We start from the raw sequence: 25,122 nt of genomic DNA on the forward strand, positions 1-25,122 counted from the left end.
AGAGTTGTCGGAGAGTAGAGTTGTCGGAGAGTAGAGTTGTCGGAGAGTAGAGTTGTCGGAGAGTAGAGTTGTCGGAGAGTAGAGTAGTCGGAGAGTAGAGTTGTCGGAGAGTAGAGTAGTCGGAGAGTAGAGTAGTCGGAGAGTAGAGTTGTCGGAGAGTAGAGTAGACGGAGAGTAGAGTAGCCGGAAAAGAATAGCATTTATTCGTAGCTGTGATTTCAAATCTGAATATTGTTTTCAAATTTGAACAACTTTTTCGAATCAAGTTTTTCAATAATGTCAAAAATAAGAGAGTTTACATTTCATCACAATTTTTATTTTTTGTTCTCCCCTGTACGACGTTCATAAGTTTAGAATTTTGACAACTCGAATTCATGTTTTCCGCAATGCACCAATTTTTATCAGGAATAAAATTTTCTAAAGAATGGATAATAAAAATGTTTTCCATATGGTGCAAACTTCTTGAAACTCATTGTATAGAGCAATAACTTCTGTGAATTTCAAGAAAGACAAATGAATGTTTTATTCACCATTTCCTCTTTCTGATCACGTCCTATGGTTTTGTAATTCGTTAAAAATCATTCAAAAATATGTTCAATTATTTTTGGGAAATAAACTCCTCTCAATGCTCATTGAGTATTTGAAGGCATGTAACGACGATGGCCAATTGATCAAAAAAAAATTGGTGCAACTCTCGATCCTCCACACAAACCGTGGTCGTTATTCTGAGCATTTCGTAAGAACAACTATCCACTAGTTTGCGGAATTCATCAAGATTTACTTTCGTCAAGTGAATTATTAGTGTTGGAACAAGTATTTCTTGTATAAACATTTTGGAGAAGAGCCAATACTCCAAATTAAACGTTTCTCTTGGAAGACTCTTGAGAAAGAATTTCAGTTGGTCTTATATTATTACATCCTGGTTTGAAATTTAATTGCAAGCAACCAGTGAATAGATCAAGATTGAAACTAATGGTTTATAATCTGTATCAACTTCAATATTTAGGCCAACCACACACTGGCAACTTTAGTCAAGCATCATTTCAATAACAAAAATTTTTCTTATGAGAACCCAATTGCTGCTGTCAAAGTAGAACATAAATAGCAATTGAAAAGTTGCTCTTGATTTTTTCTTTTGCATCAACATGTCGCGATGTAATAAATGACCGTCGGGTCTGAATTGGCGATCCCTATATAAGTACTACTATAAGTAGTACAATAATCATATCAGTTTACTCGCACCGGAAAAATTCACCTCCCTGTATATGGGATCGTTCAGCCAAAGGTATTCATTTTCTTAATTTAGTTTGGTAGCGTGAGAGTTGCTGCCACCAGATCAGAAAAAGTTTGAATTGATCACACTGATCACTGATCACACTGATCACACTGATCACACTGATCACACGGATTGAGAATTAGTAGGCAACTTGGTCAACAGCTGAATTTTTCCTACCTTCTAAACTTCGTGGTGAAATGACTTGGTTATGCCACCAATTATATTCTCAGAGACTGGATTCAGCTACGGCTCAAATGCGTGGTCTTTCAGGGGTTTGAGGGAATGAAATAATATTAGCAGAGGTTTCACAACCAACTTTATTGATGAGTAAAGTTGGCAGAATAATAAGATTAACAATAAAAAAAAATTAAATGAACAAAAATTAATACTGAACGTTATTTACACTATATAAAAGAAAAAGAAATATATAATTATAACCATGAGCAAACTATGGATGAACTACTAAAACAAAATGACAGGAGTATTCCTTTGAAAATCGAGTAACTTCACTCAGGGCATAGATATGCCTTGCCTGAATTCTACTAGCTATGCTATAAAACCAACTGAAATACAACTCTGAGAAACTATCAAGAGACCCACTTAATCGCTCCTCCCTGTATAACGTAGGAAATTACAATGACCTATAATAACCTAATAAAATGAAAAGGGAACCCGATTCGTAGCTATATTATTATGGTAAATGTTCACTAATACCCTAGGTGCCAAGTAGGAAATATAATCCACATACGCATGCAATAACATCTACCTACACTATACAGGGTGTCCCTGGACTTCCTCTTTTCCTCTCGGGAATGTATAGATGGGGTCAAAATATCACCAGTACTTCATATAACTTTTTTTCCTAAAAGTCTTCGTAACCAAGTTACGGGCCCTCGAAGTTACAAAATGAAAAATGTTTTTCTTTGATAACTTTTCAAGTGAATATTCAAAATCATCCAAATTTTGGTAATTGACTAAACAAATGAATTCCTTCGATGAGCTTTCATGCAGGAGTCAGTTGTTTTGCTACAAAGTCAGGAACGGACTACCCCCGATGGTCCACACCCCAAAACTTTGAAATGACAGATATTTTTCAATATTTTTCAACAAATTAAGGTTACTTGGACAATTTTATGAATAAAAGTACTCGTGTGGAAAGTCGATCGGAGCAACGAGTCTTGATAAAAATGTAGTTCTACTCGATGACATCAAACCCGCTCGTCCACCATTATTTGAAATGAATAATTATCAAAGCAGAAATAATAATGATAACGTTAATTCAACAACATTTATAACATGAATAATACAAAGTATGCTAAAATGAAGTCGTAAACAAAAAGTACAGTACCTATATGGAAGTTTAAGTCACAATTGTGATAGCAGATATTTTTTCAAAAGAAACATCAAGTTCTGTAGATTCGTGGTGTTTTTAAACTAACAAGCTACTCTACTATGAAATATCGAATTCATTCCATATTTTGTATGTACATAATACGTGTGGAATAATCACGTTTCGTGTTGATCAGTTATCTGAATCTCATGAAACTCAACATTCGAATGTTTCAAATTCTTCTTCACAGCTAAACTGTTGAGGAGTTTCACTGATAATTATAATTTTATGGGAGAAAAAACGCACATCGGAAAAAATATTTACTATACTAATAAAAAGCAAACGAATGAACTACAAAAACGGCTGCACATGATCAGGTGAAAAATATCCAGGGAATAATTATGTTCCATTTCTTTCACAGATGTTGATAAAAAAACCTTTTAAAAAGTTTTGATGAAAAATGAGAAACTGGAATGCGATTTTGTTTTGTTGAGTGGTGTGTTGTCATATGACTATCATTGTATTGTCAATATTCTATAGGATATTTTGAATTTTTTTGATATGGCCGAACAGTTTACATTCAATGAATATGCAGATATGCATGTATTTTATGGACGTGCATTTTGTAATGCTGCAGAAGCTCGTCGTCTGTATTCCGAGCATTTTCCCAATCGAACGGTACCGTCAAGAGAAACATTCGAGCGTGTCGATCGCAGCTTGAGGGAGACAGGTATGTAATAATTGATAATTAATTTGAGCACGTTGTTTTATTTCGATATTATTGTAGGTACAGTTTTGCCAAAACGAAGTGGTGAGGGTGCTCCTAGGACTGTACGTACCGTTGTATTGGAGGAAAATATTTTGGAAGCCGTCGCTGATGGAACAACTGCTCCACCCATTTCACATCCAGAAGGTACATGCCATGACACCTCAAGATTTTCCAGCACGACTGGAATATGCCAATTGGTTCACGGATAGGCAAAGAGAGGATATGACTTTTATTAATCGAGTTTTATTCACTGATGAAGCAGGTTTCAGTAGAGATGGAGTTATCAACTCTCATAATCTCCATATATGGGCCGAAGAAAATCCCCATGGGATATTGCAAACCAAACACCAACGGAAATTCAACGTGAATGTTTGGGCTGGTATCATAGGAAACCATCTTATAGGACCATTCGTTCTACAGGACCGATTGAATGGAGAACGTTATTTGGAGTTCATTCAGAACGATTTGAATGGACTTTTGGAACATGTTCCATTGCAAACCCGAAGAGATATGTGGTTTATGCATGATGGCGCTCCTCCTCATTTTAGTTTGATTGTGCGTGACCATCTGAACCATATTTTCCACAATAGATGGATTGGTAGAGGTGGGCCATATTCATGGCCATCGCGGTCTCCGGATTTAAATCCATTGGATTTCTTTCTGTGGGGGCATCTAAAAAGCCTTGTTTACGCTACACCTATTCACACAAGAGATGCATTGTTGAATAGAATAACATTACATTGTGAAGCCATACGAAACGACCCTGGAATGCTATTTCAAGTACAGAGAGGGTGTCTTCGCAGACTAAGAAAATGTATAGAGCGAGAAGGTGGTCATATCGAGCAGTTTCTGTAGCGGATTTTTCATTTCTGTTTGCTCTTGAGGCTCTTGAGTTTCGTTAGTTAAACGTGTTTGCATTATAAAAATTCGTTATGAACATTTTACCTATCATTTCCATTTTCCTTAAAGACTAATATTTTCGAATAATGGTAGACATCTCAGGATAAATGTTGTTGAATTAACGTTATCATTATTATTTCTGCTTTGATAATTATTCATTTCAAATAATGGTGGACGAGCGGGTTTGATGTCGTCGAGTGAAACTACATTTTTATCAAGACTCGTTGCTCCGATCGACTTTCCACACGAGTACTTTTATTCATAAAATTGTCCAAGTAACCTTAATTTGTTGAAAAATATTGAAAAATATCTGTCATTTCAAAGTTTTGGGGTGTGGACCATCGGGGGTAGTCCGTTCCTGACTTTGTAGCAAAACAACTGACTCCTGCATGAAAGCTCATCGAAGGAATTCATTTGTTTAGTCAATTACCAAAATTTGGATGATTTTGAATATTCACTTGAAAAGTTATCAAAGAAAAACATTTTTCATTTTGTAACTTCGAGGGCCCATAACTTGGTTACGAAGACTTTTAGGAAAAAAAGTTATATGAAGTACTGGTGATATTTTGACCCATCTATACATTCCCGAGAGGAAAAGAGAAAGTCCAGGGACACCCTGTATATAAATAAGAGTTTCGCGATTTCCCTAATCTATATTTGGGTAGCCTTACATTTGTTTTGTCCCTGGTACCATGGTAGTGTATGTCCTCCTGCTTAGTAAATTTATTTTCACTTATTGAATTGAACATAACACAGACATTTATATGTATATCCAAAATTTCATTTTGAAAAGGTAGATGATGTTACCTACAGAATGAATTCTTGGAAATTCCCATTTCATAAAAATGAATCCCAGATCAACAAGGTAAGAAAAAAAGTGAAAGATTTGTCACTGGTAGAACCTTCGCCAATCAGGACCCGGCAAAAACGGCCTTCATCAACTTCGTCGAATTCCGAGTACAAAATTCTTATGCTGAATTAATTAATCGACTTGTATTACGTTGGCAGAAGTGCACTGAGTGCTTATTTTGATGGAATTAAATAAGTATTCACTGAGATATCACAGTTTAAAGTAGACAGATCTAAAGTAAAACAGATGAAACTTTTGAAACAACCTGAAAAATAAATTTTCAGTGGTAGATTATAGATCTCGATTTATAAAACATACGTACATAAATGGCAATTATTTACACTAGGTATTCAAAATCTTCACCTAATGCTTCAATACATGTTCTGCATCCTCGAAGAAAATTTGTGATTGATTATTTCTAATCACATCTTACAAAAAATCTTGTGAATCTTGCTCTTGCCGATTAACCCATTTATGAATTTCACTAGTTCGGACTTCCATCGTCTAATATATAAAATGATTTGAAATCCCCGAAACAACTATTCATTAAAAATGAATAGCTGAAAATAACAATTATATTAAGCAAAATGAACCTGAAATGAAATAATAGTGGAATAAACTACAAGTAAAAATAGAACAATTGAATAAATGAAAACAGAATAAAAATAAAGGAATGAAAAAAGAAAATGAAAATGAAAAGTGTAGAGATTCCAAGTCACGTTAGTTCACGACGTTTCGATTGTTAGTATCTACAATCGTCTTCGGGTGATGACTGGACTCATTCCTCCGAGAGATGACTATTTATAGGTCGTTCAAATACTTTCACTTATCCCTGCTTTCCATTTTCCGCTTCACTGATTCCGTGGGAGATGACCGTTTTGGCGGGAGTTGGCCATTTTTCGCTTAACCAGTAAATCAGGAATAGCAGACCATGTTTGGACCCATCAACACAACATCGAGTGGTCCCAAGCTGAGATCTTGCACAGAGAGGAACATTGGTTTAGGAGAAAATTCAAGGAAGCCGCATACATGTTGTCCAACAACGTATTCAGCCAGGCCAGCGTAGAAATACGCAACATATGGAAACCTATCATCAAGCGAAAAATGGCTTTGAAGCCTTCGGGCCATAATGATTTTTTCAGTTTGTTCCAAGGGCCAATTTCTGCCCTTAACTATATTTCTAGATTAGGATAATCGCAAAGTGCGTGACCTAAGCAAACTTACGCTTTTTTTGCATATCGAATATTATTGTGTATTGTGACACTTAACGACATCTAGTGGCGAGTAGTGGTACTATGTACTATCTTTTTCAGCTACCCGCTAGGTGGCATTAGGCGTAATTACATATTTGGAATTACCGCGTTGGTTCGATAAAGTTCTGGTTCTAGCTAGTGTATTCCGATCACCTCGAGATTGCAGTAATAATTGCATATAAAAAGGCTAGCGGCGCAACTGCGAGTTAGTCTGCGTAGGAAAGGCGAAGGAAGCGAAACTGTCTATTGTGAAATAAAGTAACACCCGTCAATAAAAGTATTTTGATTTGACTTATTGTTTTTATGTGTGATTTGTTAGTATGGAAAAGAAGCGAAAAATCGACAGTGAATGCAGAACGTTCCAAGAGGAATGGAACTTTCAGTATTTTGTGATTGGATCCAGTAATAAGGCGCTATGTTCAATTTGTAAAGAAACCATAGCTGTTCTCAAAGACTATAACATTAAACGACACTATGAATCGAAACATCTTCAAAGTTACTCCAAGTATACAGGAAGTTTGCGGAAGGAAAAATTTGAAGCTTTGAAACGCGGACTCAAATCGCAAAGAAATACTCTCCGAAAAGGTGAATTTATTCAAAAGTGTCAGTTTGTCAGCAAACACCGTGGCTCGGAGGGTGCAGAAAATATATCATCTCAACTGTCTGACGAAAATGGACATCATGAGTGGTTTTCTCTAGCATTGGATGAGTCAACAGATGTGTCAGATACTGCTCAGGTGTTGATTTTTATCCGTGGAGTAGATAAAAGCTATGAAGTGTATGAAGAACTTCTTGATATTGATAGTATTCACGGCACGACAACTGGGGCATATATTCTTGAAGGAGTTGAAAATGCCAATAATAAAAAGAACCTTCGATGGAGAAATTTGAAATCTATAAAAACTGATGGAGGCAAAAATATGTATGGTAAAAATAAAGGAGTGGTTGTACTTGTGTCAGAGGTTGTAGAAAATGATAGTGGTTCAAAACCATTAGTCTTACATTGTATCATTCATCAACAGTCCTTGTGCGGAAAATGTTTGGATACGTCTGAAGTTCTAAAACCAGTCATATCAGTTGTTAACTTCATCAGATCCACTGGGCTGAATCACCGACAATTCCGCGAGTTTATTCAACAGATTGGAGAAAATGATTCACCATGTCATACTGCCCTATGCTGGCTTAGTTGCGGAAAAGTCCTTAAGCGCTTTTTTGAACTTCTAGCAGAGATCGAATTTTTTTTAAATGAGAAGCAGCGCCCTTTTGCCGATTTAAAAAATAGTGAATGGATTTGAAAGTTAGCCTTCTATGTCGATTTGACAATTCATATGAACGAACTGAATTTGAGATTGCAAGGAGAAAATCAGCTTCTCCCTGATTTATACACCAATATCAAATCCTTCAAGCAGAAAATAATACTATTTCAATCGCAATTACGTAAAAAATGTTTCACACATTTTGAAACATATGAAATATTTCAGCTACACTACAGAGACTGAATTTCCCGTCAATTTTGCAATCGAAACTTTGAGTGCTTTGAAGATAAATTTTGACTCGTTTTTCAGATTTTGATGTCATTGCGGATGAAATTAGGCTTTTTCAAAATCCTTTTGATTCTGACATTGAAACCCTGGCTCCGGAAATCCAAATGGAAATTATTGATTCATTGTGCAGTGATATGCTTAAGAACAGATATCAAAATTGATCTTTGTTGGAATTTTGTAAGTCTTCCATTGGAACAATTTGATAATTCGCATAAATTTGCTCGTGGATTGTTTTCCGTTTTTGGTATTACTTACTTGTGTGAGGAAACGTTTTCCAAGATGAAGTAAATAAAGAATGTTTACAGATCTCAATTAACCGATGAGCATCTTAAATCTCTTTTGATAATTGGAACAAGTAAAATTGATCCACAACTACAAAATATTGTCGGTGGAAAATCACAATTACATAAATCTCATTAATGTTTTTGTTTTACTGTGATTCATTTCAATTATTTGTGAGTTATCAATATGCTCAAACTTAGATACTTAAGTTGAGTTTTCTTTGTCATCATTTCTGACATTAAGTTTTACCTTGCAAGTAAATAAAACCGAGTAATTATCATTCTGTGTTTTCTTCTTCAACTTATAAGAGCAATAGTAACAACAATTAGTTAATCATTGGCTATCGCGGGCCAGATTTATGACAGTAAATCATTGGCTGTCGCGGGCCGGATTGATGACACTCGCGGGCCGGATTTGGCCCGCGGGCCGTAGTTTGGAGACCCCTGCTCTGGACAGAGATGTGCATTCTAAGAACTTATGTCTAACTGAGCACTGATATTGAAGGCTAGCTGAAATTTTGGTTGCCTTTTTTCACTGTCACATGTAAACATTATCTCATCCTATAGTCCCTCTAGTCTGTGGATTTTTAAAATCGGTATCTCAAGTTTTTGGGCATCTACTAGTAAACTTATTGAGTCTCTGATTCACTTTGGTGGCAGATGTCATAATACATCATCAGTCGCTTTGGTACTCCTTTCTCTACAGTTTTTTTGCATCCTTTTCAAAGTGATGCGTTTAGTAATGTTCTGGACAAACTGGAAAGGTAATTCGACTTTAGGTCAGGTCGTCGAGTAGTTCATGTCATCAAAGATAAAAGTTGTCATCGAACATTTGACGTGATGCAAAAATTCCTTCAGCTTTACATCATACTATCTGCTCCTGTCAATAAGGGCTTCAATCAAAACCTCATGAAAATCATACTTTTCTGCGTATCAGAAAAAAACTCATTTCAGAAACAGGAAAATTCTTGAAGGTAGTCGTAACAAATAATTGTATTCCATAGGGATCAGTTTTAGGACCAACACTGTACAATGATTCTGTGCCTACAATGTATCTATAGCTGTAGTAACTAGAAATAAAGAAATCATGATGAACGTGGCGACCGCATAGTTTAGAAGTACCAGACTGGGTAAACAAGTTGTAGCTTCACCAAAAATTAAAACACAACTGTTACCAACGAAAGTTAAAATATCTCCTATATATTCCACCCAACATATTAGTACAATGGAGTCCAGCAAAACGATTGAAAACTTGGTAGTAGGGATTGGCATTCAAGTCATGTTTGCGGAGCATGTAAACGAAACCATGTCCTAGTTTCGTGGGTTACTTCATCTAACGTTGGAGAATGAACATTATTAGAGTGATATATTCCTAAAAAGTCCCTCCCTATTGTACTTGTAGGGGCAGAAGCAGTAACAAGCCTGAATATCGCTATATGATAAGGGGCGAAACGTTGAACTCTCAGCGGATGAACTCAATTCATATTTGAGAAAATAGGACTCTTTCCTTAAATTTCTATTCGTTCAATGCACTATTCAGGTTTTCAACCGATATTGTTATCTGTTCATCCAGTAAACAAAAACACAAAAACATATAATCTGAAACATAACAATAATATTGTGTGATACGAAAATTTCTAATCGATCCATATAAATATCAGAGTGATTTCACGAATGTCTAGGTTTGAAGTTCTTCGACAACATGTTGATTCTAAGTATAATTTTCTGTTGCATTGTGAGTGCTCTCTCTGCAAGTGTCTCAGATGGAACCGATATTCAGGTGAGGTTATTACCCAATAAAAGTTGAATAGTACATTTTTTCTAATCGATATTTCGTGGATTTTTTTCAATAGATAGTTGGATGATTTATATAATTGAATTTACAAAATTCTTGAAAAATTTCCATATTTCTTCTTACGAAGAAATTTACTGAATATCAGTCATCTCAGAATATGGATCCTAGATTTAACTTCACTTCATTTCCATTTGCTTTGTGTTATCACATTATTGCAAGAATATGTATATTTATTTTTTATTTATTTATTTATATACACTCTCCTACAGGATACACCGAAGTCAAATCACAATACAATACAATTATAAGATAAAACCAATACATTTAGAATCAGCTTAAATAAAAAATGTCGAGCTAAAAACTTGCAGAATTGCATTTGACACACATGTTATGCAGAGGTGAACGTTTCAGAATATTTGTACGTTGTGTTGGCAGATGAAAAGGATTAACCACTCTAGAGGTTGGTCTAGGTACATTGAAATTCAGTTTTTGTAGAATATGTGGGTCAATAGTTAAATTATTCATCAGTTGAAAAAAAAATGCGGAATGACAATCACGACGGGAACTCAAGCTATTCATAGCATGTCTAGCTAACAATGTATCATGATGAAATCCAAATGGTAGATAGATATTGTCTGATCTATAGGAGATACGTTTAAGAAAACGACGTTGTACTGATTCAACTTTCTCTGTATAAAACTGGTGAGATGGATTCCAGTTCATGGATGCATATTCTAATTTTGATCTGACGAAAGCATAGTATAAGGTTTTCGATGTGGATGGATCCGCGAAATATCTGTAGATTCGTGCAATAAATCCATACATTCCGTTTGCAGCAGACAGAATGGCTTCAATTTGTGGTATGAAGGAAAGTTTTGTGTCGAAGGTAATACCCAGATCGGTGAATGTGAGAGGCCATTGAAGTAGAATATCGTTTAATAAATATTGATATGAAAATGGACGATTTTTTACTGTGTACGTCATTACATTACATTTACTCGCGTTTAAAGGAAGATTATTACGAAAACACCATTGCTCAACACGTTTGAGGAAATTTCACTAGTTCGAAATTCCATTGTCTAATATACAGGGTGTTCCTAAACATCATACACATACGGAAACAATTGATATTGTTTGAGATAGTAATGAGTAATTAAAACATTTTAATTTAATACCGTACAGTGTCAAACTAAAACCTTAAATAGTTAAAACGCAAATCCGAAAAAAACTTCTAAAGAAAACAAAACATTTAATTTGTATCGTAGAATCTACCAGCGATTCAATAGGAACTGCAGGAATCGCCTTTATTACTCGAACACTTGCCTCTTTTGTTGAGAAATTTGATTCATGCACGACAGCACTCCAGCATATTTTTCTATTTTGTCTCGGAAGTGTTTACATGAAGTGTATGAGAACAACTGAATAGAGGTTTTTGTATTGTGAAATAAATCATTTCTACAAAAAATCTTTAATTTTTTTCTCGATAACGATCGCAGAAACGAAAAGAGTTTCTACCAGCGGCACACAGTAAAAAAGTTCAGGGGGAGAAAATGGAACATGACTCCTGAAAAAATATCACCTTGTAGAATCAACAACCATCTGACAAAACCCACTAATGTATGCCCTATAACGCAATCTAGATTCCAAATTTGAGCTCAATATCTCGAAAACTGGAGGAGCTCCAAAGAAATAACAAGAAAAATCTTGTAATTTCAACACCCTGTAAATCGGTAACGAAGCGTTTGCGGACCCATATTTATATGAACTTTTAATTATGAAATGAGCCAATGAACTACCCCCTTTCGTATGTGCACGATGTTTAGGAACACCCTGTATAAAATAATTTGAAATCCCTGAAATCACAAAAAAGGAGAATTGAAAATGAATAGCTGAAAATTCAATTATATACAAGTGAAAATAGAAATATTGAATAAAAAATAAAAATAAAAAAAAATTAGGAAATGAAGATGGAAATAAAGATAAAAAGTCAAGAGATTCCAAACTTCGTTAGTTCACAACGTTTTGATTGTTAGTATCTACAATCGTCTTCGGGTGATGACTGGACTGATTTCTCCGAGAGATGGGACGTTCGTGTACTTTCACGTACAGTCCCGTATACTGAAACACATCAACAGCATGAGACCTTCCATTACTTCCACAATGGAGAAGGAAATCCACAACGAATTGCCATTCTTAGACGTTTTGGTGAAGAGAACCGACACTAAGTGGGAAAAATCTGTATATAGAAAACCCACTCACATGGGACAGTATCTGAACCACGAATCCAACCACCATCAATCGACTGAAAGAGGAATCATCAAGACTCTATCAGACCGTGCTTTCGGGCTCTGTAATACGAAGGAAGATTTCGAGAAGAAACTAGACATCATCAAAAATAATCTTCAACGGAATGGCTACTCCAAAGCGATGGTAGAACAGACTTTGGCTAGAAGACAGCAGGAGCCTCGCAAGGAAGAGAAGCCGTCACAACCAGTGCTTGCACTTTCCTACATCAAAGGATTATCGGAAATAATAAGAAGATTTGGGTCCAAGTATAACATCATGACCTGCTTCAGATTTAGGAACAATATCCGTAGCAGCCTCACGAAAACCAGGCTACCAAACGAGGACTGCGATTCCAAAAATTGCATTTACCGGATACCCTGTGAGTGCGGAAAATTCTATATTGGTGAAACTAAGAGGCCATTGAATGTTCGCACTGCCAAGCACAAGAAACACACACAGCGAGGGGAAACCAGCAAATCAGGAATAGCAGACCATGTTTGGACCCATCAACACAACATCGAGTGGTCCCAAGCTGATATCTTACACAGAGAGGAACATTGGTTTAGGAGAAAATTCAAGGATGCCGCATACATGTTGTCCAACAACGTATTCAGCCAAGCCAGCGTAGAAATACGCAACATATGGAAACCCATCATCAAGCGAAAAAATGGCCAACTCTCGCCAGTGAAGCGAAAAAAATGGAAAGCGGGGATAAGTGAAAGTATTCGAACGACCCATGAATAGTCATCTCTCGGAGGAATCAGTCCAGTCATCACCCGAAGACGATTGTAGATACTAACAATCGAAACGTCGTGAATTAAAGTGGATTGGAATCTCCTAACTTTTTATTTTTACTTTTCATTTCAGTTTTTATTTTATTATATTTTTATTTTTATTTCTTTATATTTTTTTCTTTATTTTTTAATTTTAATTTTTTGTTCAATTGTTCTATTTTACTTGTATTTTATTTCACTATTATTTCACTTCAAGTTTATTTTGGTTAATATGATTGTTATTTTCAGCTCTTCATTTTTAATTCTTGTTCTTTAGTTATTTCAGGGATTTCAAATCATTTATTATAGTAGACAATATAAATCCAAACTAGTGAAATTCATCATGAAACATTGTCAATCACCTTCAAACACACGTTTGAGGGAGAGTTTAAGATAGTCCTCGATGCCATTGATCTCACAATATAATTTGAGGTCATCCGCGTATATCAAAAAGGTGATGGCAATGACCTCAACTATGTCGTTTATGAAGGCATTAAAAAGAAGTGGACCTAGGTTGCTTCCTTGTGGAACACACGAGGTAGCTGCATATTCCACGGACTTGAAGCCATTGAATATAATCGTAACATACTGACACCCGTCAGTGAAGTATGATATGAAAAGTTGGATCAGGGTCAGAGAAAAGCCCCACCTGTACAATTCTGATAGCAGTAATCCGTGATCAAGTCTGTCAAACGCCTTAGAGAATTTCGTATATATGATATCAGTTTGGGATTTCCTATCGATGATTTCAGAGATATATTTGGTGCTATAGATGAGGATTTCAAACACTTTGGCGAAGTTGCATATTATTGATATCGTTCTATAATTACCGACATCAAACTTGTCCCTTTTTTTATAATTCAGCCGAACTTCATAAAATTTCCATAGATCTGGGATGGTACTAGTTTTGATGCAGATATTTATCAATATTGTCAAAGGACGAGCCAAAGCATATGCACAATCTCTGATAATCAGTGCAAGGATGCTGTCGGGACCTGTTGTCATTTTCAGTTCTATTTCAAAGCAGCCAACACTTCATTTTCTTCGAAGTAATGGATGTTCAAGACTTGTGAATATGGATGGTCATCGCTCAACCCGGTTGGAAATGCATTGTAAAAATGGAGGTTTTCTCAAATTCGAAACAACATATGAATGCTTCACATCAGTTGTGAACGTTCCATCAACTGTATTTCTGTTCTTTCAATACACATTTTTGGCAGAGTTGTACACTATTTTCCCAGGGCCTGATTTAAACCTAATCAGTGATCTATAGATTAACATTAACAGCTGAACATTCGATATCATGATGAGAAGTTGATGTGAAAGTATGAGTCAAAACGAAGAATCTCAGAGTTTCAGATGGTTTTGAGTTCAGGTGGTTTTGAGTTCTGATGACTTTTGAGTTCTAATGACGTTAGTGTTAATGTGCAAGTTTCAGGCAGTTTCAGTTTGAAACTGAAAAATAACGATGCGCTTCATGAGTAGTTCATTCACTGAAAAATGGTCAAATTTCTTTTCCATCGATAAGTTTATATTCGGAAAGGACACTGTGGCGCCATCTTCCACAGCAAAGGTTAATCTATTATTTCTCATTTGAATGATCACAAACAAAACTGTAAATGTGTAGGGACGTTATTAGCTTCGTCTACGAGTTACGAGGTGGAGAAAGGAAGATGTTTTGTCATAAGTATCAGTTATCCCCTTCATGATGGTAGGGATTTTTCTGTCGTATTCAATACGAAAATATTTATTGAAAAAGCTGTTTTCCCGATACATTTCTCGACGACCTGAATTATTACGATTATTTGAGAAAAGTTGGAGATCACAGCGTTTATAGAATATAATAGAATAGAACTTTATTTATCACTGAAGTTATTACAAAAAGGATTACAGAATGTATAACTTATTGGACTCGTTATAAACGTTGACCAATGACTGATTTTTTGAGGCACCATTCCAGAAAGCAGTAAACGTGGTACACAGAAATACAAAATTTGAGCAAATTTCATAATTACTTGAATTGTAGGGGTTATATTTTTAGGAGTGATCAATTTTTGGGAAAGAAATTTTTGGGCTTTCAACTACTTCATCTTGATACAAAAAAAGATGAGGGAATCTTTCAAAGAAAGGAAGGAAGTAATCAATTTGAGAGTAAGTAACTCTATACATGGATGTATAGATCATGCAAAGAAGTAACTTTCAGACACAAACTGAAAGAAAGTCCTCCTGAAACAGCTACTTTCATATAAACATTGAATTAAACGAAAGAAAAAAAATCTTTCGAAACAAATACTTCTACATCAACACTGAATTATACAGAAGATACTTTTCTCTATTCAGTCTGTATTTTAAACATCCGTTGTGGATTAAAAATCAGATATCATTCACATGAGTTCTACTTTAAATGAATGGCAACAAATTGCACTCACATGGAACACTGTCATCCTCACTGGTATACATCGATGTTTCGCCTTAAGACACTTGCCCTAAGGCTCTTCAGTACCAAATTGGATAACATTATAGATAATACACTCCTTCCTTTGAAAGATTCCCTCATCCCTTTTTTTGTATCAAGATGGAGTAGTAGAAAGCCAAAAACTTTCTTTCCCAAAAATTCACAATTACGTTTCATTAAATACAAAATAACCCTTCAATTTCTACATTTCCATCGGAAATTATATTTATGATAACTCTTTATATGTACATCGAAATTACAATTAGACTAGTCTAGTTGTAGAACTCCAAACATCACTAGTAGATGGCAATTGCGACTTTTCACATATTGTCAGTCGGCTTACTTGAAGACTGGCTATAGATCAAATCATCTAAAAAAACAAATCGTTCAGGAATTGAACAAATTTCGGATATGCGGTTGGTTACCCCGTTCACAGGCAGATAGAGCGATGACAAACCTGTTGTTTCTTGTCCGCTTCAGCCTAGTTCTAGGAATGATACTCTGAAGGAATTCGATTCTCAATTATCGGAAATCATCGACTTTATGTTAATGATGGACACTTCCTTGCACTGTCGAGTGGCTAAACAGCCAGAAACCGGTCTGCAAGTGTATTCCAATAATTGAAAATCGATTGCGGCAGTTGTATCGCCAACAGCATATGCGGGAATAACTTCAGTGAAAAATCCTGCAGTGACACCTCTCGGGTATAATCCAACGCTCGCAGTGGTATTAGCCAGGGAAGTAATTATTTTCTACGGTGTTGGGAGTTGAGACTGACCTGAACAATTTTTTTTTTCAGATGATTCGAAATGAGACTTTGCCTAAATGTAGTGAAAATAATCCTAATAAGGATAAAAAACACGAAAAGAAAATATATATAAAGCAATACAGCAGGACGGAAGTGTGCTCTTATAACACAACTTTTTTTAATATTCCGATAAAATTCATTATCATCTTCAAGGAAAAGCTACAAGAGGTTAAAATGGTATTCATTTATGAATGGTATGAATTTCAAATCGGTAACAATTCAGAATCTTTATCGGGATAATGATTACTTTCATTCTCTTTCACATATACCTTGCACACATTATTATACAAAATAATTGTTTTTGTATAAGTATATTATTCTCAAATCAATCCCACCCATTTTGTTCTATAATAAAATAATGAATTTCTCTGAACAGATAAGTGAGTATTGTGTAGTTCTAACAAATAATGAAGTTTGAAGTTTCATGAAGAACCTTGGAACTTGGTTCTCGGTGGATTTTTTTGAAATTTTGCGCCATTGCGCCAGCCTCAAAAAATGAATAGTTTTGCGGCTAGAGATCGTTAAAATCACCTCTTTCTCAGAATAGATCATTCATTTTCGAAACCGTGAACGACATTTTCACCTGTTTCATTATTGATAATGTTGCATATGTTGAAGCTCCTTCAACATTCTTCATTCCCCTCTTTTTCGTCACTACCTATGATGAAACGCAAAAAAATGATATCTGGATTACTTTAAAATGCATAGTCGGATGTTTGAATATGGTTGAATTGGGGAAACAGCACTTTTTCATATGATTATCCCCCCTCCCCACGAAGAGTGCCAAACAAAAAAATTGGATAATTTTTCTGAATTTTCAATATGACGCAGTTAGGTGATAAACCTCAAAAATGGATAGTTTCGATGCAAGAGGGAGTTAAATCCATATCTTGTTCAGAATAGACTAATTGTTATAGGCGGGAACGATATTTGTACGTGTTTGATTTCAGATAGTGTGTGATTAGGTGATTTACATATAGATATAAATCAAGTATTTATATTCTAGGAATTCAAGTCACCGAAAAAACTATCACAAACTGTCGGTTATAATGTCATCAAAGTTATGCTGAATAGGAAAAAAATAATATAATTTTTTTTTAATTGAATATTTCAGAACACTGGGAACAATCATAAAAGTGCCTTTGGTAATCGAGAAGTCCGGCATTCGGAAGAATCTGAAGAATTCAAGTTGACTAAATTATTTGACATTCACCTGAAGGGAGGTTATGACCAGCTTCACCCAAATCTAAAAAATTTCATCGGATCCCAAATTGAATCAAATGAAGGTAATTTATTATTTGAGATTTATTATAATATTGTTGAATCACCAGTAGTTCTTCAGAATTACCCATAATGATTCAGATACTCAAATTTGAGCAGTAAGTATTATAAAATTGTAATTTATTCATCAACAGTCCATCGAATGGATGCATTATTCAATTGCATTCGTAATGAAGGTGACTGCAAATTCCTAATAATAATAATAATAATAATAACGCAGGACTCGATACAATATGAGCGTAACCTCTCTATGGCCTGGATCGATTATCGTAAGGCATTTGATACAATTTTGCATGAGCTCATCTTGCATTTGCTCAGATGCCTTGCGGTACCTGATAACATAGTGAGATGCAATGAACAACTGATACCACTTTGGCGAACTCGCTTCACCATAACATCTGGTCAAGCAAGAGTCCAAACAGGGTGGGTCACTTTCAGAAGGGGTGTATTTCAGGGTGATTCCCTCAGTCCCCTTCTCTTCTGCGTCTCACTATTGACATTATCCGTTGCGCTCAGAAATACTCGAGGGTATAACTGTGGCACTCCCGGAAACCGGAGGCACAAGGTCACCCTTCTGTTTTATATGGATGATCTTAAACTTTATGCCTCTGGAGAGAAGAATCTCCATCAGTCCTTGAGGGTGGTGGAAGAGTACACGCATGCTATCGGTATGAAATTCTGGATAGAAAAATGTGCAATGGTCCATCTCAAAATAGGACGATGCGGGGACTACGGAGAGGATGTGCAGCTCGTAGATGGGAGCATCCTACACCATCCGGATTTCGGAGAGACGTATACTTACCTCGGGGTGGAACAACGCCACTCACAAAGGGTAACAGCAGTGAAAAACTCTCTCCGTGGCAAGTATCAGCAAAAACTTCGACAGATCTGGTCATTGGAACTGTCGGGGAAGAACAAAATTACTGCAACAAATATGCTTGCCGTTCCAATCCTACTCTACTCGTTTGGAGTAGTCAAGTGGACTCGGGAGGAGCTGTATCAACTCTACGTAAAGACCCGAAAAATTATGCATCTCTATAGGAGTTTGCATCCCAAATTATCCGTTCCACGGTTGTACTTTCCCCGACAACAGGGAGGCCGTGGACTTTTGAGTTTGGAGTGTCTACACGACAGAATGGTACTGGATACAGCCCGTAAAGTCGTCATGAGTTCGGATCCCCTCCTCTGCATGGCCGGTGACCATGAGAGAGCAGGAATTGGAGCATTTCTCTTTAGGACAGCTGCTCGAGCAGCTGATGAGCTCGGTATAGTTTTCGACTCTGAACGAGGTGACCACAACTCTGTCACCGAGTTGGAACCCGTTCAGCAAAAAGCTCAGGTGAAAGCCGCAGAGATCACCTTACTTCTGCGGAGACACCAGGATAAGCCAATGCATGGGGTCTTCTTCAATAACATTGGAGACCTTGACTTATCAAAGCGCATGACGTTTGATTTTCTCAGGGCGAGTGGGCTGAAGTCGGAAACTGAGGGGTTCATCATGGCTTGCCAGGATGGTGTCTTCAACACCTTAGTCTACCGCAGTCGCTTGATGGGTATAGAGGTTCCTGACACAAGGTGCAGGACCTGCCGCGAGGCGCCCGAGACCCTAATGCACTTGCTATCGGCCTATATCCATCGACATAACGCGGCCCTAAGAGTGCTATATTACCATCTACGGCACTCTTACGGTATTTACGAGACACCGGTGTTGCCTTACGCCCCGGGGGATATTGAATCCGTTGTGGGAAACGAGAAGTGCCGAATTTATTGGAACTATTCATTTCCCGCCCCCAGGCTCATACAAGCTAATACGCCTGATGTAGTCCATCTCGATCACCAGAGCAAAACAATATTTGTCATGGAGTTTTCAGCTCCTGGCGAGACGGATATCGTGAGAAAAGAGGAGGAAAAACGGATAAAATATCGAGATTTTCTCTTAGAACTCCGCAGACTCTATCCAGATCACTCTGTCAAGATGGTTGTTCTGATTTTTGGAGTCCTTGGTGGAATGATGTCCTCTCTACTCTAGAATCTTAAAATCATACCGGCTTGCCGCACTAAGGCAGAAATCTTAGCCGCACAGATGCAGAAGGCTGTCATTTTTGGCTCACTGCGTTTGCTCAGGGCACATAATTCTCGGATCCAATGATCACTCACCCCACGGTGTGGGGAGTGGATAGAGCCTGACCAGCGCACACTACGATGAAACAATTATAATAATAAAAATAATAATAATAGCTTTATTGTCCAACAGTTACCCATTTACAGGACAATATAAAATTTTATTCACAATACTCAACTATAAACGAAAAATAAAACGAACAAGAAAGAAAAAGTAGTTCTAATTACCTACTTCAATTCTTAGCAATTCTAATAATGTTATGAAGGTCAGTGAAAAATAAATCACCACGGGCACAAATGCTATTGAAATTTGTGCATATAACACATATTGGGGAATTGAGCATAATGTTAGTTCTTGCTCTAAGAGGTCTAAGAATGGATTGAAATCGTGAAGCTGGCCGTGGTACATTGAAGTTAATTTGTTCAAGAATTCAAGGACAGTCAACTCTCTCATTTACAAACTTAAATAAAAATATGTGCGACGCATATTTTCTGCGATGCTCTAAACTGAAAAGTTCCAAACGTTCATAAATGACATCATTATTGATACCTCTCTCAGGGTAAGAACCATCTATTCTGGAAATTGGAAATTTACAAAACTTTCTTTGAACTCTTCCAATGGCTATGTTATGAATCTCATGGAATGGACTCCAGACGATACTTGCATATTCTATCTTCGAACGTACGTAGGTGAAGTACAACAGCTTCATGGCTTTAATATTATGGAAGTTTCTCCAATTTCCAACAATGAAACTATAAGCTCTGAAAGATTCTGAAACTTTTTCTGAAATATGTCTACCAAATGTTAATTTATGATCTAATACTACCCCTAGGTCTTGGATCTCATTGCATCTCAGCAGATCTGAATCCTGTATTACATAAGGGAATATATAAACCTCTCTTTTTCGACTATAACTCACTAATTTACATTTCTCCACATTGAGTTTCAATTTATTATTGCTACACCAAGCAACAAGAAATTGTAATTGAGATTGAAGATTTACACAATCACCTACTTCCTTAATTATAGAGAATAATTTCAAGTCATCCGCGAAGCATAACCGCTCACAAGCTAAACTTTCACATAAGTCATTAATAAACAATAAAAACAAAAGAGGACCAAGGTTGGAGCCCTTTGGTACACCAGAAGAAGCTATATATGTTCTAGATTTATAACCGTTATAGGTTGTTTTCTACATGCCAGATAGGATTGCAACAGCTGACAGGCAGTACCTGAAAAATCAAAACTCATCAGTTTATTGAGCAAGTCACCAAGATCAGTTTTATCAAATCCCAAATACTTGCAAATTCCTTGAATAGTGCAAAATTTCCATATCGTTTAGAAGGAAATAGGTAACTCCAACATATTTTGTTGAAAGAACAGAGATAATTGCGGGTTTCTTCAGAAAAAACAATGTGGAAATGGTATTCAGACCACATGCCAGGTTATTAGATTTTATTTTCAATGCCAAAGATAAAGTGGACGAGCTGGGGAAATCTGGAGTTAACAAGCTTAAATGGCCGGAGTGTAATAGTGTTTATTTGGGACAATGTTGTCGAAATTTCTCAAAACGGTATGCTGAACATAAAAGTCTTGTCATAGTCATCTTCATTTTCATCAGGTTGGACATTTTTTCCCTTACCCTTTCAACTGAGATTCGTCAGGAGGACGAATGGTTCATAATGTGAAGTATTTCTGTGGCGACATAAAGGTCAACCACCTCTATGCCGCTCTGGCCTTTTGTACCCCTTCCTGACTGGGGTATTTGATGAACAAACTGTTCATTTTAACAGACGTCGTAGGGCCTTCACTCAACCGAGCGACGGGGCCTTCTGAATCGAGTGGGGTCATCTATAGTGTAATCTACAGCTTCTCTAACTAATGGGTTATCACGAGTTTCCGCTGACTCGAAAACTCTCTGATTCCTCGACTGAATGGACTGCCGTATAGTTATCAGCTTCAAATCTCTGCGGATGGCTTCATTCCGCACGAACCATGGAGCATTCATCAGCATCCTGAGAAGTTTATTTTGCAACCTTTTCAAAATGGAGAGGTTTGACGGGGCGGTTTGTCCCCAAGCACCTGAAGCATACATGATGACAGGCTTGAACATCGTGTTGTATAGTAAAATCTCATTTTTAAGATTGAGTTTTGAATTTCTATTGACCATAGGATAGAGGATAGAGTTTACCTATACTCATCTGCACTTTGCTCTTGATATAATCAATGTGATTTGCCCAGGTGAGTCGGCGGTCTACCCAAAGACCTAGGTACTCGACTCGCGTTTGCCATTCGATCTCCCTGCCTGAAATCGTGACCCTTGTATCTGGAGAAACTTTACGTCTCCCCAAGTCTATCGCCTGAGTTTTTTCTGGATTCACTGGAATGTTCCAGTCAAGGTACCAGCGTTCGAGGTCATCCAATGCGCGTTGCATGTAGACGACCACCAACGCCCGACCCATGGAAGAAGCGAGGAGAGCCGTATCATCGACGTAAAGGGAAACTTTCACGTAATCGAACTTCGGAAGATCGCTCACATGAAGGCTGTACAGTAGTGGAGACAGCACAGTTCCCTGAGGCACTCCAGCTTCGATTTCCCTGACGGGAATAAAAGTCTTTCAGACTAGGTAAAAATGATTCGACGTTTTCAAACTATTCCTAGGGATGCAACCACAAGTTCCTGAATCTAAACAATACGGACATTTTGCACTATTCAAGGAAGGGTTGCAAACTCAATAATTTGAAATTCTTGGAAACTCGTAAGCATAAAAATTGCGGGCGTAACTTGCTGAATGATCAAATCAATGTAGTTTACTTACCAGTTCTCCATATTGTCACAGGTACTCATTTGAGCTAAGTACCTCTATTATCAACTACAGTGATGTTATATAAGGGCTAATGTAATCAATCATTTTTATTTTAATGTTTTAGTTCGAAAATGTTTTCACAGGACGTTAGTTACAAATGAAAGTGGTAAATAACAAAGAAATTTTCAATTCTCATTTTTCATGATGATTTCCTAACATGTAGTAATGGCTACATCCATCAATTTTTTGAATTCATTCCTTCAATGTGATGTCCACTGTCTTCTGTTATATAATTATATCAGAAAGGCATTCATCAAAATTTCTGTTTTTGTTACTAACGAACTTGTTCAAAAACAGGATTCAACATAAACCAATCAACTTCTCTAGCTATCTGAAAGTTGTAATTTTTTTAATTTGTTGATTCATTCAGAATTTTCATTCTCAGAACGACATAGATCCCAAGTTGGGTGCACGATGCTAAATGATGGTGACTCATTACTGGAGAAACTAGAAAATATAACGTTTTCACAATGGTAAGTTAGTGATATTATGTGGAATTTTTGAATATTTTTGAGTTATTATTAGGTTAAATGAATTGGTCAAGGCTTTCGCGGCCGAGATTTTCAGTGTTACGATCTTCATTCGGGTTTGAAGGCCGTCGTAGTTTGAAACTGCATCCTAACGTTTCGCCAGCACGAGTGGCCCGCTTCTACAGAGGTTTATTCAGCCTTTCTTGTTGAAGCATTGCATTCCCAATTGGAACGGCAATAAAAATAAGAGTATATTCTTAAACATTTCTTGCCTGTGGCCCCTAGTCGCCCAGATACTCAGTGAACGTGCTATCAAATGTAGTTGAAGAATAAAGGCTCGGCTAGCTGGACTGGCTGAATACTGATTTTCTGTCCGTTTCACAATATTTCTTTATCAGTGCCGTGTGTTCGTGGGGTTGGGTGAGGTGGTGAGTGGCTTTTCAAACCGATTTTTGAAAATTCTTTCTAGAAATCAATTACCCTAACACGAAACTGACATTTTTGCACTCGATGCGCGTTTCGCTAACAAGGTTAGCATCTTCAGGAGAAGCAAATTGATAATGAATCTAAAGGCAAGGGTTAGCTGTTTATATACCTAAAGTTTTTTGGTCCGATGTGGACTTTGTTCGTTGAATGATGATTATCCTAATTGATTTTTCGGTGATTAACTAGTGGAATCACTACCTGCAAATTTGTAATCAATAGATTAAAAAGCGGACACGTCCGATCCTGCTCTAGACATCTAGAAGCCTGTTGTTCTCTCTTCTCTAACTAATCCTAATGTACTGAAGTTTATGGAATGGTTTTGTTGCAAAATATGATAAGCGAATGCTGATTTTTCTGGTCTTCCATATTTTAGGTTTGCTGAATGTTCCATATAACTTATTTTGATAGATCTTCTAGTTGGTCCATAATATTTTGCATCGCAGTCCTTACATTTATTTTTGTAAATTACACGTTGACAGAAGTCGACATAACGTTACTTGAGTTTTTTCCTAACACCAATTCGTTATTTTCAACACCTCGACACGTATTTCGATCACCAAGTGATCATCTTCAACCTTTTGAACAACGGTTTGAAATTTGGCACCCCTCTTCAGAGAAAGCTCTTGAGGATATCGTTAATAGTGTTGAAAGTTCGATTCAATATATGCCCGATTCCTCGAAGGGACTAGTTCAAGAAAAGGTCAGGAATCAAATCTCCAAGAACAGAACAAGATAACAGATAGATAGGTAGATAGATAAATATACTTTATTGTCCAAGAATAAATTCTCATTGACAAAGTGTGGTGAAAATATAAATATATGTGTATATATATACATATAAAAATATAAATAAATAAAACAGCAAATTAGAAAGTATGTAAAACATATTTGTCAAAACAAAACAAACCTTGCATTTTCATTATAAATGCAATTGTATCACAATTCAATTTACACATACACATATTAATGTGGAATAAAACAAGACTATATGTATAATAGTAATAATGATAATGATAAAAACGTAATCGTTAATACATAATATTGTTTAGCTTATCTTGGCAGAACACTGAGAATATTTACAATTTGTCATCATAATATTCCTGCAGGCTATAATAAGCGTTCATGAGCAGTATATTTTTGACCGACTCCCTGAAACGTCTCTGCTCTACTATATCCCTAACTACCTGTGGTAAATGGTTGAACATTTTTTTCCCTTCGTACATGTTAGAGTGTTTTGTTAGAGTCAATCTGGGTATTGGCAGATGTAAATTATTACTAATGTTCTGTCTTGTGTTGTGGATTCTATGTGTATCTGGAGAAAGTGTTATATCTTTTATGAATCAGGCAAACAACTTCAAGAATGAGGATGCTGAATAGAGAGAGGATTCTGTATTTAACGAAAAGTTGTCTACTATCCCTATGGTTTGCCCCACATAAAAACCGCAAAGATCTGTTTTGCAACACGAAGACCTGGTTCAATAGTTGTTTACTACAGAATCCCCAAAATGCAATGCCATACCTTAGATGAGACTCTACTAGGACAAAGTAAGTCGATCTAGCTGTGAATATATCAAGT

General features: G+C 36.5%; 1 protein-coding gene across 1 annotated transcript in view; it reads left to right on the forward strand.

Moving 5' to 3' along the window:
• Positions 1-9,846: 9,846 nt before the first annotated feature.
• Positions 9,847-25,122, forward strand: part of LOC111512982 (microfibril-associated glycoprotein 4) — a 36,505-nt gene continuing 21,229 nt past the window's right edge. The window contains exons 1-3 of the mRNA XM_074186639.1: positions 9,847-9,983; positions 17,435-17,606; positions 22,976-23,063. Of these exons, the coding sequence (XP_074042740.1) occupies positions 9,906-9,983; positions 17,435-17,606; positions 22,976-23,063 (338 nt within the window). The 5' untranslated portion in view covers positions 9,847-9,905. The remainder of the gene's footprint in view (positions 9,984-17,434; positions 17,607-22,975; positions 23,064-25,122) is intronic.

This window comes from Leptinotarsa decemlineata, unplaced genomic scaffold, assembly GCF_025532065.1.
Source record: "Leptinotarsa decemlineata unplaced genomic scaffold, Ldec_3_MD MMD2_P_RNA_scaffold_4, whole genome shotgun sequence".
NCBI lineage: Eukaryota > Metazoa > Arthropoda > Insecta > Coleoptera > Chrysomelidae > Leptinotarsa > Leptinotarsa decemlineata.